Genomic DNA, 17154 nt, shown 5'->3' on the forward strand with positions numbered 1-17154 from the left:
TGTGCACCTTGACCTAGTACCACTGCATTTGGTTAAATAAAAAATAATAGGATGAATAAAATGCTGCATTATTGGTTCGCTCCATTGAACACATTCCACAATCAAAACCATGACTTTGCTGGTAGGAGGGCAAAAGTCACAACAAACACTGTGGTCTGTGCTTGCCTTTCGGTCAACGTAAGTCATTTTGGGAGACAGAGGGGGACAGTTGCCCTCCTGAAGCCTTAAAAATAGCTCTGGGCATGTGCCATCTGCTTCCCCCAGGAGTTATGTGGCAGGACCTAAGGGGGCCTCTGAGTTGCTGCTGCTGCTCTTCTGGTGACATTTCCTCACCGAGAGCCTGAGCTATTCTCAACTGCCCCACGATGGTTGCACAGCAGCGCGGCCACACGGGAGACACGCCATCCACTTCCTTATGCAGGGATCCGACAGTACCTCTCTTTCAGCTGCCTGACAATCTGCAGACTGGACGGTGACCTCACCATGACCGCTTGGGTAGAAATGGGATAGAGAGTAAGGGATGGAATAACTGGACATTTGGGATCTGCTGCCCTGATGGGGACTCTCCAGAGTTATCACTGTAGAAGAATATGAAACCTCTGAAAGGTTTAAACAAAGCAGTTAGGTTAAAAGACCACGAGATACCAGGCCAAATGAGGTTAAAAGCACATCAGCTGTTTAACTTTACGGGCTGTAAAGGAATGTAACAACTGAGACATGTCAGCTGATGCTGAAACTGTGAAGAGGTAGGTTAAACTAGAAATACCACCTCGTGGTTGTATGCCTCCGCAAACCAGCCAAGCCGCAGTTATCTGTCCAGACTCATCTGTAGCCATGATAGTAGACAATGCTTCACATATGGATGTTGCTGCAAAGAAAACGTGGATGCTTCACATTTTCAAACGAGCAGCACAGAAGATCTATACAATTGGAACAGTTTCAAGATGGACACCCAGGACTGGTGTCACCTATTCAGTATCTGACCAAATGTCTCCTTTTCTGTTCCTGAGTTACGATGTTGAACAATGGCCAGAAAACATGTTGTCACAGTGAAGTTGACCTTTGACCTTTTGTATACAATATCATCACTTTGTCATTTTATCCTATCAGACATTTGTCTGAAATTTCATCATGAAATGTGTATGAATTCTGACTACTGACCACCATCAACAGAGAGAAGTCATCACTGATAAGTTCGTTCAGTCCAAGTGGACGTTTTGTGAAGAGAATGGCCGACTGCCTCATGGCACCATCTTCAATTTTTAAAAACCTAGTGAACCACTGAGTCACTGTGACTGATCAACAACCACATCTATCATTGTGTTGGACACATCACGTCTATGGTGGACACAGGCTTTGAGAAATCAGTGAAAGAAAACAGGGCTGGGACCTTTGTTCTACATCGACTGACTAACGGAAACTACTGAGGGCCACATGAGTGCTGTGCCTCAAGTTCCTAAGCGGTTAAATTTTCACTAGATTCCATGTGGCTGATCACCACTGACTGTGTCCCACCTGGAGCTCTTCTCAACTGCTGTGGTCACGTTTTCGCTCCCTCTGTTCCACATTACAGCACTTTTAAGCCCCCCAATAACACCTCTAGGAGAAAGCTCCAGCCGAAGTTATGAGAGGAGAGTGGGAGTGTCAACAGCAAGGTGTGGAAATGTTAGAACCGATGGAGAAAAAAAAAAAAAAAAAAAAAAACACCTCAGCAGCAGGATACCCCAGAGCGGCACTTCTTGCTGACTACTGCCAAAGAAACCTTCAATTACCAACACTACACTGGCACAAAAAGATGACAATACCCACTGAGGGGCATTTTTATGTTTTGCACACAATCGACGGATGACTGAAAAGACTGACTGGGATGGATGTTTCTGTGAATGCGTGGTGAGAGAGTTATTTTGTGTGTTTCTGTTTGTCACAATGGCCTACTTTTCCCCTTTCATACCAGCATGAACTCAGCCCAACAACCCTCCACAAGACTATTTCAACACGGCCAAAGTTCCCTAAGCTATCAAGCCACAACACATAAAACTATATCAAATTATGTGCACTTTTAAACGGTTAGGGAATGTTTCTAGAAGCAAATCCCCAAATATGCCAACCACCCACTGCTACTTTGTTTCATAAAAGTAAGTAGCAAAATCGTAAAACTATTAAATGCCTTTCATATAATAATAGAGGATTTCCAGAATCCAGTTAAGCCTGATACACAACTTGGCAGTGATAATAATGCTTTCAACAGTATTTCATGGCTTGTGAGATCTGGACAAACCATGATTTTAATAGACAAAACAAGCCCAGACTTGTTTTGTTGCCTGGGCTGGATTAGGTCAGTCATGCTTGCAGGAGTCATGAATTTTCCACCAAAACAAAACATAGCGCTCTGACAGTGTAGTTTATTGGAAGCAAGGTGCAATTTAACCTTTAACACAGCCAACAAACACATCATCTTATCTCTGTACAGTAATTACTGGCTGTTTAAAGTACAGGGGCATCCCTCTGACACTGAGATCATCGCAGGTGTCATTAAAAACAAAGGTTAAACAGTTGAGAGGTTATGTCAAACGTCAGTCCAACCAAGTGTTTTATTGACCTTTCATCTCAGGTTGCGCTAAGGTGACCCCTCTATGAACCTAGAAAAAGACAAAAGATCACAGATATCTTGTCTTACAAACAAACAAACATGAATTTTGAACTATTATTGAACTTACTGAACTATTTAGGACAGAGGAAGGTGAAGTAAACTTAAACCTCACCGGAGACTTTTCCACCACAACTTCATCTAATGTAGAGACAAAAAGAACATTGTGCGGGCTCTAACTTTGCAAAGGTTTATAGATAAGTTAAATGGAGACACCCACTCCTTCCTATCGTCTCAGCAACTTGCTTAATCACACAGTTACTCATCTGACCTGTACTGCACTCGCTATTCTTGTGTTCCTCCTGATAAAAGCTCCTGTGAGTCAACTCTTATCCGATGCTCGTGACAACAAGTGCACAAAGTCAACCAGTTTGTTCTTCTCCGGCTACTGACTTCAATTATACCTGGCACCTTCTAACTATAACATAATACCTCATACAGGCCGTTAACACATGATGATGACATCAGCAAGGCTAAACATTTGGTGATAAATGACACATCACAGCCAGTAAAATCAATGGGAAACTGCTTATGAAAAGCTAAACTGGTTAGCATTAGCACAAATGCCAGTTGTTGTTCTTCATTCAAAAAGTTGCTCCAGAGACACATTTAGAAACATTTTTATCAACTTTAAGCAATTTTTCAAATACATTTCCAAACATTTGTGGGTATTTTATCAACTTAAAATTAAAGCAGTTTGACATTTTGGGCAAAACACTTATTTGCTTTCTTTCTGAGAGTTAAGATGAGAACATTGATACCATTGTCATGTCTGTAAGCTAAATATGAAGTAACAGCCAGCAGCCAGTTAGCTTAGATTAGCATTAGTGCCTGGCAAAGTAATAGTCCAGCAACTAACTATGGTGGCCTACAAGGGCAAACGAGCTACAAAACGTTTCCATTAGGAGAAACAAACTCCAGCTTTGGAAAATATGCCAATTCAAAAATACGTATAAAAAACAAAACAAATTCAACAATGGAAATTTAAAATTAAAATCAATTTTTTTTTTTTTAAATCTTAAACATTTCCAAAGACATCTGTTGCGCTGACTGGATATGCCGTGTTTTGGGCGTTTGTTTGTTTCTGACTTTTTATCTTTTATGTATTTGCAGCATGTTTGCCGTTTATGTATTTGTTTTGGTTTTTCATTTGCGACAGATTTCCACTGTTACACCCTATTTGTTTTGGATTTTCATGTGTTTTTGAATTGGCATCATTTCTGGGCTGCAGTGCATTTCTCCTCATTAAAAGGTTTTGGGTCGCATTGGCCCTTGCTGGCCACCATACATTTCAACCGTCGAAACAAATCTTGTCAAATTTACACTTTTTGTTCTTATTAAACAAATAAGATATAGCATATTAATTTGTGAGCTTTAGAGGCATTGGTAGGCAGATTTTTCTTTACTTTTGGACCTAGCCAAGCCAGCTGTTTTCCCCTTCTCCCAGTCTTAATGCAAGGCTTAACAGCTGCTGGCAGTATTTTTATTTTTTATTTATTGCACAGACATCAGAGTGGTACTGATCTCATCAAACTTTTGGCAAGAAAGGGAATAAGCACATTTCCCAATATGTCTAACTATTCATTTAATTAATTAATTAAAAAAGTAAGAAATAATCACAAGTTGCAGCTCTGCTTTGGGGCTTAAATTTGCATTAGGGTTGGACTAAAAGCTGCACATACACACTAAGACACAATGCAAATTGGAACTGATGCATGAGTAAGCTCATGGGAGTCAGACCAGCTGAGGCAATGTGTGCTTTTAAAGAGAGGCTTCGTGGGTGGGTTGGGATCCACACACAGCTTCCATAAGGACCTAAGGGACTTATTAACACTTTTGAGTATCTCAAATGGTTAGTGGCACCACTGGGGTTGTGTGTGTGAGGGCAGTGGCTACCTGTTACAGACACAGTATCATGTCTGCTGAGACAATGATGGATGAAAGAGTGTGTGAGGTGAGACTGCTTTGCATGGAATGCCTCAGTTGATTTACACGTCAGAAACAATTTGGATGTGTGCATCCTGTGAGTGTGTGTGTGAGACGATATCGCCGGCTTGCTGGCAGCAGTGGTGGTGGCTGTTGTCAAACTGGTAGTGTTTTTCCAGGCCAAGGGGAGAATCTCTGGTGTGTGTGTTAGTGTTTGTGTGTGTGGGGGTGCCTAGCTCTCCACACGTGAGCTCAGCTGACCCAATTCAGGAACTACATGCAGACCAGTGGTGTGTTGCTACAGAAAGGGCCCGTTTGTTCAGACGTCCCTGCGGCCCCTCACCCAGGAGTAAAGAGCTTTTACAAAGTTTGAGAGGGTTGCAAGAATAAAGTGTCTCTCTCACACACAACACACACACACCCTTTGAAGCTGACTCTTCTCCAAACAAGTGCTAAGAAAAAACTGGTTGAATCGAGATGGCCTCGCCCTCCTCCCTGTCTTGACAGAGACGGAGAGAAAGAGGGGTGTGGGTGGGGTCACCTCACACTCTCTCACCCCACCAATTCATATTTACATCACAGTGCAAGTGCTTCTCCTTTAGAAAAACACAAACGCACTCATAAAACACTCAAGGAAAAACAACTATTCTAGTCACAATGAGAAGTATGCGAGAAATGTCTGTGATGGGATGGACGTGGGTGGGACCCGTTCAGTTGGGAATGTAAAACTGAGCCTACTGGGTTAATTAGTTTTGACTGGTGGATCTCAGATGGTGGGCAGCACCCTCAAAGAGAGATGCCACACTTACTACGATGTTAGCTGGCTTAGGAAACAACTTAGGATACTAGAATATGTTTCCTCTTGTTATTGTCTAGTCTTGCCTAAATAGGTTTCAATTATTGACCTATGTGTGAAATTTTAAAGGGACACCCTGAAATAAAAAACACATATTCTGCCTTTTACCTTACGTTACAGCTCAGCCGAGGAGGATGCCATTATGTTTACATCTCGCACTGTCATGAGAACAAACCTCTCGTCGATGTAGATGCACACTTCATTCTGCGCAGCGATTCAGTTGGCAGAAAGAAAACTGGTCCTACGTGAAACTGCTCACAACAAGGTCTGTGGATTATCTCGAATAACTGGGTCATGATTTCTGGAATGAGACACTGCTGTTGAGTTTTTCAAATATACATATTTTTTGGCGCTGAGCCAAGTGGCATCTGGTTCATTAATATCCAAGTGAAAACAGACTTTAACGCTGATATTTCCAACACTCTGCAACTAACACTTAAATTATCTAGACTGATAAACAGCACTACAGGTAAGAGGAAAAATATGCATTTTTGATTTGGGGTTGAACTGTCCCTTTAATTTAACACCCAACAACCAAAGACAGGTTAAAGTCATGGGATGAATTTCAAGTGCTTTTGGGAAACAAAATCCTGGTCGGTCTGTGAGATTTTCTCTGCATACCGGCAACTTCACAGCCACAGCTCTACATGCTTAGTCATCTTTGCTGCAGTGTGCACCGGCATAAAAACAACACCTGAACCTAACCTGGTTGCAGACATCCAGAATCCCCACCCACATTTCTGATTTGTTTAACAACTCAGACAGGTCTAGCGGAGGGAAGGGAGGGACTTGGAGTGTCACTTACGCCTGACTATTTAGGGTAAAACAAAACAAAACACCCCCACTTCCCAACAGGTTCAGCCAACATGACCACAATGTCTGAATGAATCATATGAAATGAAATGGCGATTCAGCTGGCTTAACAGGTTTACCTGAACCAAGCCAGTGCCTTAAAAACCTGACCAGTCCCAATAGGTGCTGACAAATTCAAGACCCAAAGTTACATTTTTGATATCAATTCTTCAGTTACTAATATTCAGCTTGTCAACACATTTGCTAAACTGTCTCTTTCACGGTTCCCACTGGACATTAGATTGCTACACACATGCACACATGAACGTAGAGAGTTGGTAAAGTCACAGAGACAAACAGAAGACTTTCTTAACTAACTACTTCTGAAAATGACCAAACCCAACGTGACCCAAAATCTTTACACACCAAAATGACCCAGACCTGTCGGGGTCAGATAGCAAAACTCTTCCTTATCTCAGTGACCTCTAGATTCAAAGAAGCCCCAGCTGCTTTGCTGTCTGCAGCAGATTACACAACAGACCGGGCTCTCAGACAGTGAGTAGGTACGCCAGCAGGGCGGAACTGCTCTGTGGTTGGCACTGCAGCTTACTGCAGCCCCACGCTGTCTACATTATAGCGAGAGGGGTAAACAAGCAAAGAGAGATGCAGGAATGCACACCCACATCCATGTGCCACCCTTCAAGTCCTTCCTCACATCCCCTCTGTCTCTGCTGTGCTCTGATAAACAATCACAAGGGAAGCCCTGCAGGACATTACGACACCTTTCCAGTGAAGTTAGGCCGAGCCAGGATGACCACTTTGCTGTAACAATGCTACTCTCAGCACGAGATTGGGAAAACAGACTCCACGCATGAGAAAGTGACATGCTCTGCTCATTATATACCCCTCCCACCAATCTTTCCATTGTAAAGATGGGAGGATGGAGGAGTATAAAAACCCTACACCCAAACTGACAGGGCCCCATCTGTGAGACTGGATCCAAAGTTTTTACAATAGACACGTGACCTGTGCTACGAAAATATTGACTTAGAAGGCCTGATGTACATTGGTTGCCTTAAAAGGGCGTGAAGAGAGATCGCCTAACAATGTTTTCATGATTTCAGAAATTCTCTGTACTTCCCAAGAGATAAAACAGGCTGATGTTGATTCATTTTAGTGTTAGTGTTTAGTGTGCATTTGACCATGAAAAACTGCGTCTGTGTATCAGTGTTGCTTGGAAACACTGATTTGATCTTCAGGCTGTGACTCAGTCACGTCTACGCCCACAATCACACACAAAATTAAAGTCTACGTAGGATTTATGAATTCTGCTTTTTGCCACAAATACCACAAATATACTCAATCATTCAACATGTATGCTCACAACACATCCAGTCCACAAAAATGCAAGTCATGTGGCATTATCGCTTGATCCATCAAATCCAATCAGCAGGAAGCTAACAGGCAAAGAAGAGAAAAGGGCAAAAGAAATTTGCAAGAAAGACCACCTGAGTGCACATTGCTGCACATCTGGTCCATCACCACACACATATACACACACAAACAAAAATTATGTGAGATTTTGCAGGTAAGGCTCATAATGTTAATTACTTAATTTCAAACAGAACATGGTGATCTGTACTGAATTGGTTAAGAGATTGGCAAATAGAGCAAAAGAAAAAACAAATGTTCCCAGAGATGATATATGCCCATGAAGCAAAAAAGAAAAACAATAAACAACCCAAATACTGTAAGCATGGACGTATGAATATTCCTAACCTGCAAAATGATTCCTCCATATAATATCAGCGATAGTCATTGGTGGGCCACCGGCAGGGTGTGGTTTACCTTTGTCATGGTCAGTCCTTATCATATCCATTAAGGAAGTCTCCAAAGAGTGCAAGCTAAAAGCATCAAAGGGCCGATTCCGGTCCTGCAACACAGCAAAACAGGAAGAGGGTTAGTCTCAAGTGTCATTAATATTAAAGGGACAGTTAACCTCAAAATCACAAATACATGTTTCTTCTTACCTGTAGTGCTAATTATTAATCTAGCTTGTGTTGGTGAGAGAGGTCACGTGTTGGAGGAGAGAGATGTCTGCTTTGTCTTCAATCTGAAGGAACTAGATGGCACTTGGCTTGTGGTGCTCAGAGTGCCAAAAAATGTATTTAAAAACTCAACAGCAATGTCTCTTTCCAGAAATCATGACCTGGTTACTCAAGATAATCCACACACCTTGTTGTGAGCAGTTTCATGTAGGAACTATTTTCTCTCTAATGAACTACGTCCAACAACCGTATCACCACGCAGAAGGAAGCGTGCATCTACTGCTAGCTCACCTAGCACCGCTAAGCTAGCTAAGGTTACAGCTAACCCAAGGGGGATGCAATTTATGTTTACATCTCCCACTTTCACAAGCATGAGCCGCTCGTCCATGATTAGATGCACACTTTGTTCTGCACGGTGATACCTTTGGTGGATTTATTTCTATGGAAAGAAAATGGTTCCTACATGAAACTGCTCACAACAAGGTGTGTGGATTATCTTGAGTAACTGGGTCATGATTTCTGGAAGGACACATTGCTATTGAGTTTCTCAAATGCATTTTTTGGCGCTTTGAGTACCACAAGCCAAGTGCCATCTAGTTCCATTATATTATAGAGAGGGCAAACATCTGTACGCCTGATATCTCCAACACTCGACAACTCACACCAAAACAATCTAGACTGATAAACAGCATTACAGGTAAGAAGAAACTATGTAGTTCTGATTTTGGGGTGAAGTGTCCCTTTAAGTGTGTATATGAAACATTCTCTGATAATGAATATGAATGCACCTGTAAACCCCTGGATCTTTGCATGTGGTGTTGATAATGTCCAGCACAGAGTAAAAGATTATAACAATGCTGAATATAACAAGGGCATGAGCTTCATTGGCAAACTTGCACTTACACATTTAGCCTTGCTGTTGAAATTCTGGTTGGTTGCTTACCTTGCTCAAGGGCAGATCACTTGGCAACAACTTGCATGTATCAACAGCTCCCATTTTAGTTAAAAAGGCAAGACAGGGTGGGATGCATTCTTACCTAATCTAGACTAATATAAATTCAGGATCTGAGACTAGATGTTACAGGAAAGTAGAATGTGTCTGTCAGCCCTAGGGATGATGGTGAATACAGCTGATATTGTAAGAGAGATATGAATCTTAGTCGGAGGCTTCTGAAACCTTTTTATGTCAGAAAGTTACAGTGAAGCGCAGTGAAGGCTGTGCCCTGAGGAGCTCCATCTGCCAGGATTTAGTTCAGAATTTCTTATCAGACGGGCAAATCAAATCTGTAACAGTTACTCCCTGGGCTTTCTAATAACTAATGAAGTACTCCTCACTTTGTTCGTTAACACTCTAGAGGTTCAGGCTGTGGTATCAATCATTTTGACAGTTTTAACTACCAAACAACTGAAGAGGATATGACTAGAACTCAATCTGTTTCTCTATTGTCAGATTAGTCGATTAGTAGAAAAGTGATAAACATTTTGATAATCAATCATTTATTTACCTAAAATTCTCTGGTTTTAGCTTTTCAAATGTGAATATTTGCTGAACTTTACATTCCTCTATGATGGCAAAGTGAATATCTCTGGGGGTTTGGACTGTTGGTTGGACAAAACAAGCAATCTACACGACATCTTCGGCTCTGGGACCCTGAAAAGAACACTTTACCCTTTCTTATAATCATTTATAGAGCTTGGTTATTGCTTTTTCTTTTCAATACCTGTGCAAATACAATTTCTGAAGGGGACGCCACTCTGCCACTTGGTAATCAGACGCCTCCAGTCATTTCCATGACGGGAAGGCGGCAGAGGGGAAGTGATTTTGAATACTGCGGTAGAGGAATGAAGCCATGGCCCCCATGTAAATGCGCAGAGTTCACCATGTTGAACTTCTGGTGGTAGCCACCTGGCTTTGCCCCAACAAGTCGAAGGGGGCAGGCACAGCACAGGCAGAAAGGAGGCAAGATGGAGGAGCTAATAATGTTGGTGTCTGAAGACCCAGAGTTGTATCAAAATGATATTTTTTCAGTACCATACAATATATAAAATATATCAAGAAACATGTTTTTCTTTTGCCAAATCCTTTGTTTATTTAAAAAAAGAAGCCAATCGAATTCTAGCTAAATAAAATCCGTCATTAAAGAGCTTAAATTTGTCTAAAAACGAAAAAATCTTAATTTAAAATTGTGACATATTTCATTAAAAAAACTGATTATTATGTAAAGATGTTATGAAAGCATCTTGATGCTGCCTAGACCCCATTTGTCAAATCCATCTGACAGGAACTCAGTCCCATTTCAGACAGCTGGTTTTGACACTGCTGAAGGTTCAGACCTGTTATAGGATCTTTGTTTATGCTGCCGCACTAAGTTTCATCTGAAATTTGTACCTGGTGGTTTGCAAAAGCTCTCCAAGCTAATTTCCTGATGGTATGAGGTACACTGCTCCAACTGAGTCCAGAACTGGACGATCAATAATCCTACATCAAACACCTGAGGGTTAAACCTCTCACTGCTGATGAAATGTTTCAAGACGCCCGCTGTGTGTGAATGGATTCATGAGAATGTCATGTGTGCCAAAGGTAAAGCCTGAGAGCGCGTCTAACCGGAGCTGGAGGCTGTAGCCTTGGCAGCTGTGTCCTGTGTCCGCTGCCCAAGCCGGGGCCACATTGTTTGCAAGCCACAGCTATTGTTGCCCATTCGGCTGAGCATTCAAAAGCGTTATTCCCTCCACTCTGGACCCGACAGCGCCACGCAGATAAAAATCTGCCCACTTGGTACAAACGGTAAACACTTAAAACGCTGAGCTTTGAGTTTTCTCCCCCTCCCCTCCTCTCCGACACATGTGGATGAGCACAGTGACGAGAGGTGGGGGTCGGAGGGCTCAGTGTAGTCAAATGACCTAAAGAGATCCAAAAGTCCCAAACAGACTTTAGTGTTTAAACACCACATAAGAATCCTATTAGTGTGGAGCGCAGGTTCAGGTTGACCTATCTTGACTACACTACAGCTCATCTTTCCTCACTGCACATAAACAAGATATAAGAGAGTGTTTATGAGGGAGATCTTGATAAGGAACAGACTAAGCATTGAAAATATGGCTGAGTACCTGTTTTTAATGAGTAAAGTCTGCTCGGGAAGGTGAAGGGCTGCCAGATTCAGAGGCAGCTGGTGAATTTATTATCTATTGTTTGTTTTTTTTGTCCTTCATGAACTCTAAAAAGTGTGAGCAGCAGTTAATTATTTTTATGTTAAACATTAATGTGCACCTTCACTGCCACAAATCAGTCAATAAAAAGGAAAAGGCCAAGCAATTGCCCTTTTGCATCACCATCAGACAGCATTTGACTGTGAGGCTCAACCTGCCAGTCTGCCGTCTCGATCTGATATGATGTGATTACGATCGCAGAGGACCACACAATCCTTGCCACTAACATCATTTCAAATCAAGGTGTCTCCCGAGAAGCTCATGTGACTTTGCGTCTTAAGCCTCACACTGACATGTTAAGTTGAATTCCGCACATTCCTCTGCCTTTAAGCGGCAGCCAGCAGCAGGCGAGTACGAGCACATGTCAGAGCACGAGCACATGTCAGAGCACACGGGACTCAACACTTTGCCCTGCGTTTCATCTGGTGAATCTGAAGAATACTGAGATGTACAGAATGACAACAGCTACGCCTATTATCAGCTGTCCACATGACAGTGCGGGACTAGCGTGTGTGCGTACCCTGCCTGCTTCTCGGCTCAGCAGTTAGCCTGAGTTTCACTTCAGTAAACTTGTGGCAGCCTGACCTTGCATCCTGGTGATAAGTCTTCTCCAATTATGGGTGTAATTGCTAAACAGCTAAGTGTGAGCTACAGGCAGGATTGCATCACTGAGGATCCCATGAGCCCTTAAAAAATTGCCCTCTCTGTCAAATGGTTATAATCAAATCGCAGAAAATACATGCAGATATGCAGACTGACGACAAATACTGATATAACTATTGGTATAGGCTATGTATCTGATCTTAAAGGGGCATTAAGATTTACAAATAAATGGTGTGTTTACTGGTCAAGGAAAATACAGCCCATGGAAAGAAAGAATGGAAAATACTCCCATTAAAGAGGCCAGTACCAGCAAATAGTTGACATTTTTGCTTAAAAACCCAGATTCAACTTATGCTTGACTCAAACAAATTATAGAGTATCAGAATAATTGCAGATTAATTCTTGTGTCAATTGATTCATCATTTTAGCTCCGTTTGGAGCGGCAAACCAAACAACTGTCTGGGACCCCCAAAACAGTTTTGGTAAAGGGTCCTCGGGTAATTGGCAAATTTTGGATACTCACTGGATGTCATTAGATAGGACAGTCAGCTAGCTACCAGTAAAGCCGCTTTCCCACTTTAAACCCCCCCCCCCCCCAAAAAAATAACAGCAACACCCGCTAACGTATTTTGTATTTTATAAGAAAATGCACTCCCAAGACAAATGACTCTGCGGTAGTCACAGGTATTTATCAGCTCCAGCTCTGATTGGCTTCAGTCAGAAGTGGGAGAAATAGGACACCTGGGCGGACGTGCTATTTCTAGCGCCTTTGCTAGTGCAATGCAATGTCATGCCACCACAAAATACTATCCGTCTCCATCGGAGCAGCGCTTGAGCATTTTTCAAAATTTAGTCGACACTGAGTCTGAGAGAGAGACTGAATAAGTAAGAGACTTACAAAAAAGTAATCACAATAACATTCTCACTGGCCTTCCTGCTGCTTCCTACTGTTAACTAACCTGTTTTCTGGCCGGTCAGTGACGTCAAACATGACACACCAAAATCGATAAAATTATAGCTGCTGCGCAGCGATGGGTCGGGTCTGGACATTTTTAGGCAATTCTGAGCAACAAGCAGAAGAATTGGAAGACATTTAGGAATTTAGCAACACAATCTGCCTTTTGCATCAGCTGAGGCTTGAACTCACAACCTCTGAGACTAAGAATCAATTTCTATCTCACTGAGCTAATTAGTCAGTGACAATTCATGTGTAGCTTCACAAATTGACAGGTTTAGCAGCCGTCCATGCATGGAAAAGCACATGTCAAACCACTGTAAAAAATTCAGTTATCTAAACAAAAATCTTAAAAAATACACATATTGCATCTAGACAGCATGGAGATGTTGGTAATTTATTTTAACAATGATTGATTTGCTTCATAAGTGACAAACTGATGTTTAACTAGTTGAGCTATGTGCAAAGTGAGAAGCCTCAGATGGTTTCACACTGAAGTATTGACACTGGATCTTTGTCCAAAGTTTGGTTTATTTTCAAGCATGAGAAGGCAGATTTTCTAGCAGAAAAAAGACTTCAAGATGCTGCACAGTGATCAGTCACGCTCAGGCAATTTTAAGCAGTAAGCTGGAGCACAAGAAGATGATTACATTACAATGTGGATTCTGCACCAGTTGAGGCTCAAACCCGCAACCTCTGGAACCTAAGACAGTCATCTACCGCTCTGAGCTAATTGGCAAGTAGCAACTCAACAGTGGCTTCACAAATTGAGTAAGCCATTCACTGTTGTGTAGGAAAGCAGCCATCCGTGCATGGAAAGGCAGATTTGAAACCACTGTAAAAAATTCAGTTATTAAGACAAAAATCTGAAAATACACATATTGCATCTAGACAGCATGGAGATGTTGGTAATTTGTTTGTAACAATGATTGATTTGCTCCATAAGTGAAAAACTGATGTTTAAAATTGCCATTTTTACATTGACTCCAATTGTTCACATTAGAGCAAAATTCAAAATGCTGTCAAAAATTCAGTTTTTGAGATAAAATTCTGAAATTTGCCACACATCATCTACCATGACTCTAGAATTTTGTCATTTTTTTCATGAACATTGAAGATTTATTTAGCAAGAATTTGCATGTATATGTTTACAGTACCGTTTACAGTCAAACATTTTGATGCACTGTAGGCTCAATTTTTGATAAATCAAAAATCTGAGAAACATAGTTTTTGTAGGACAGTCTGAAGATGCTCTGTAGCAAGTTTGGTGTCAATTGAGCAAAAATTGTGGGAGGAGATAGGTTTAAGAAGTTTTACAGTTTTTGAAAAAAAAAAAACAGCGATGAACTTCATAATTTTTAATAGGTTTAAATGTACAAAAGTTTCTTCAGTATTGAGGCTACAGTTTGATGAAAGTTGTGAAGCTGTAGCACGTATGGTTGATTTGTTATGAATTTTCAAAGTTTTGAACTTTAGACGCTTGCTGTAGTGCCACCATCAGGACTACTGGCTTGAGTTTACAGCTGAGGATATCTGGCATGAGACTGGATCTTTGTGCAAAGTTTGGTGAGTTTTCACCCATGGGAAGTATGATTTCCTCGGAAGAAGAAAGAAGAAAGAAGAAAGAAGAAGAAGAATACCTAGGATTACAATAGTGTCCTGGCAGCTTAGCTGCCTGGACCCTAAAAATAAAACAGAAAAACATACTTGTCTACACTGCTCTGGTCTACTGACAATGGGAAAGCAGTCTATCGCCTATTTTAACAGATATTCCCACATTTTAAAAACCAGCATACACACGCATAATTTGGTAGAAAAAAGATTATAACTGTCATATTTAAGATAGGTGTAACTGTCAGCATTAGTATAACTTTCTGGTCATCAGAAACAAACAAACAAGAAGAGGAGGTGAAATGACACCAGGGGATGTTGGGTGGCTTAATAGGCTTCTTTGCCCAAGGCTCCACCAGAGTCTAGGATCGCCACTGTATTAGTAAAGCACAGTCACTTTAACCCTACTTCTTCGCCTGGCAACACTGGGCCACACAAAAGTAGATGTACTTCTCTACTATTTGCCTGATTTTCACTTCAGTAAACAGACAACTCTACACAGCATGACATGTGGGCCCTTGACCTTGTCTCCTGGTGATAACTGGAGCTGTGAGCTGGCCAAGTCAAGAGAAAAGAAATAGAGGCACTCAGCAGAGGAAACTGTGTAATAAAGCCTAGGGAGGCCTGACTGACACACACAATCATTATCTCCTCAAAAGGCTATACGTTTCACGCCGGTTGGAATTTCACCCTGTACCAGGCTGAGTTTCGTCTGCACACGTAGTCCTCTCTGCAGTAACAGGTTAACATTTTGGCTGGTGCTCCGTTCTCCTGAGTCTTTGCTTTGATCGGGTGAACAAGTGCTCCTTTTTCAAGTACGCCGCTGACTTAAGGGGGGGAGTATTCTGCTGGCTTATTTTTCATGTTGGCTTGTTTGTCGGGCAGCGTAACTAAACATAGGGAAAACACATGGCTAGCCATGTGAAAAAGTCATACAGTATTGGGACTGTTCATGTTACTCTGGAAACAGACATGTCAGTTCAAGGCAGGATGGCTGACTGAAACATATTCAAACCAGAATGAAACTGACTCTCAGGTGTCTCTTGTAGTGCTGGTACACATAAATGAGCCCTGGGGAATCTTATGTATGGACCAAAAGACAGGAAGCAGCACCGTGCATCATTCTCTCACTTATCAGTGTGGGGCGTTTGGTGATAAAACCAAACATGCAGAGGGAAGTTTCAAAGAATATACAGAACCTCCTTGTCGTTTCCTATGTCAACATATGTGTACTGTAGCTAATGCTGGTCATATGTTGTGATATGAACCTACAGCCAACAGTATATTGTTGTATTTGGTCTATTGAGAGAGGAATTCATTAATTAACCCTTTTCCAAACTAGAATAATGCAGCTGTAATTCTACTTTACCTGTTAACTGTCACCTTTTAACATGAAAACAACGTATAACATTAAGCTAACGTTGATTCATTACCTACTGTCATGTTTCGACCATGAATAAAGTTAGCTTTCAAAGTTGTGCAGGTATCTCACAGCGGGAACTATAACAAATATCATTATTAGTACTTGTTTTACGGTGTGTAAAATATTTTGTTAAAACTCACAATAAAACTTGATATTGGTTTCTTCTTACTGTAATTTGCTTCTTCTATTTTCCGGGTTGGACCTCAGATTTACCCCGCCCACTCTCCGATCACAAGCCAATCAAATGCGAGTATGGATGTTGCGTTCAGGTACTGTCCACAATCTTGGAATTACGGGGAAACCACATACGAACTACCAACAATGTTGAAAATAGCGACAGAAAAATAAAGCATTTGCTACGACGTAAAGAGGGGAGAGCAAAAGAACCATATTATACCTCACGGTTAGACTGACATATTATTAATCTATCATTTTTATTGTCATCATTATTTTTTTTATTATTATAGTCGTTATTCTTCTTCGTCTTATCATTATTAGTAGCAGTAGCCTAGTAGTAGTAGTTGTAGGCCTAGAGGTACTAGTAGCAGCCTAGTAGGAGCAGAATTAGTACCAGTAGGTTTGTAGTAGCAGCAGTAATAGTATTACTATTACTAGTCCTCCATGTTGGTGTTTTAATTCTTGGTTCATAATGAGCATAAGTGTACCGCTCAGTCTCACTGTATTTGCCATGCATTCACACATTCACCCAAAATCTGTCACTTAATAAAAGGTATAAATTAATAATCTGCTACATTATGTCTCCTGTTCACTGTGCAGCAGATTATTTCTGTAGCGTAATGTACTGGATTTTATAAAATACAATACTGAAAACAAGAAATTATTCCTAACCATAAGGGTCAGTTGAGTATAGTGTACGTAGGCTATACACGTCCTGTCAGTCTGAGTACAGAAAGTTACGAGCAGCACCTAAACGCGTCATGTGTCCTTTAAACCCCACGGAGTGAGCTGGCAGAGGGAATTTAACCATTTAGTGCAATGATCCGTACGCGGCGACTATTTCCAGGGACTGACTTCAGTGTGTTTGTCTTTGAAGGCGTAAAAATAGCTGTGATCGATGAGTAATAC

General features: G+C 41.4%; 1 protein-coding gene across 9 annotated transcripts in view; it reads right to left on the minus strand.

Annotated features, from left to right (window-relative positions):
- Positions 1-17154, minus strand: part of cpeb3 (cytoplasmic polyadenylation element binding protein 3) — a 52965-nt gene that overhangs the window by 32400 nt on the left and 3411 nt on the right. For 7 of the 9 annotated variants that reach the window (XM_050072089.1, XM_050072087.1, XM_050072090.1 and 4 more), the window contains one exon: positions 8001-8154. In XM_050072089.1, the coding sequence (XP_049928046.1) occupies positions 8001-8154 (154 nt within the window). The remainder of the gene's footprint in view (positions 1-8000; positions 8155-17154) is intronic. The other 2 variants (XM_050072084.1, XM_050072086.1) reach the window with 1 other exon arrangement.

The sequence above is a fragment of the Epinephelus moara genome, chromosome 19, assembly GCF_006386435.1.
Source record: "Epinephelus moara isolate mb chromosome 19, YSFRI_EMoa_1.0, whole genome shotgun sequence".
Classification (NCBI taxonomy): domain Eukaryota; kingdom Metazoa; phylum Chordata; class Actinopteri; order Perciformes; family Serranidae; genus Epinephelus; species Epinephelus moara.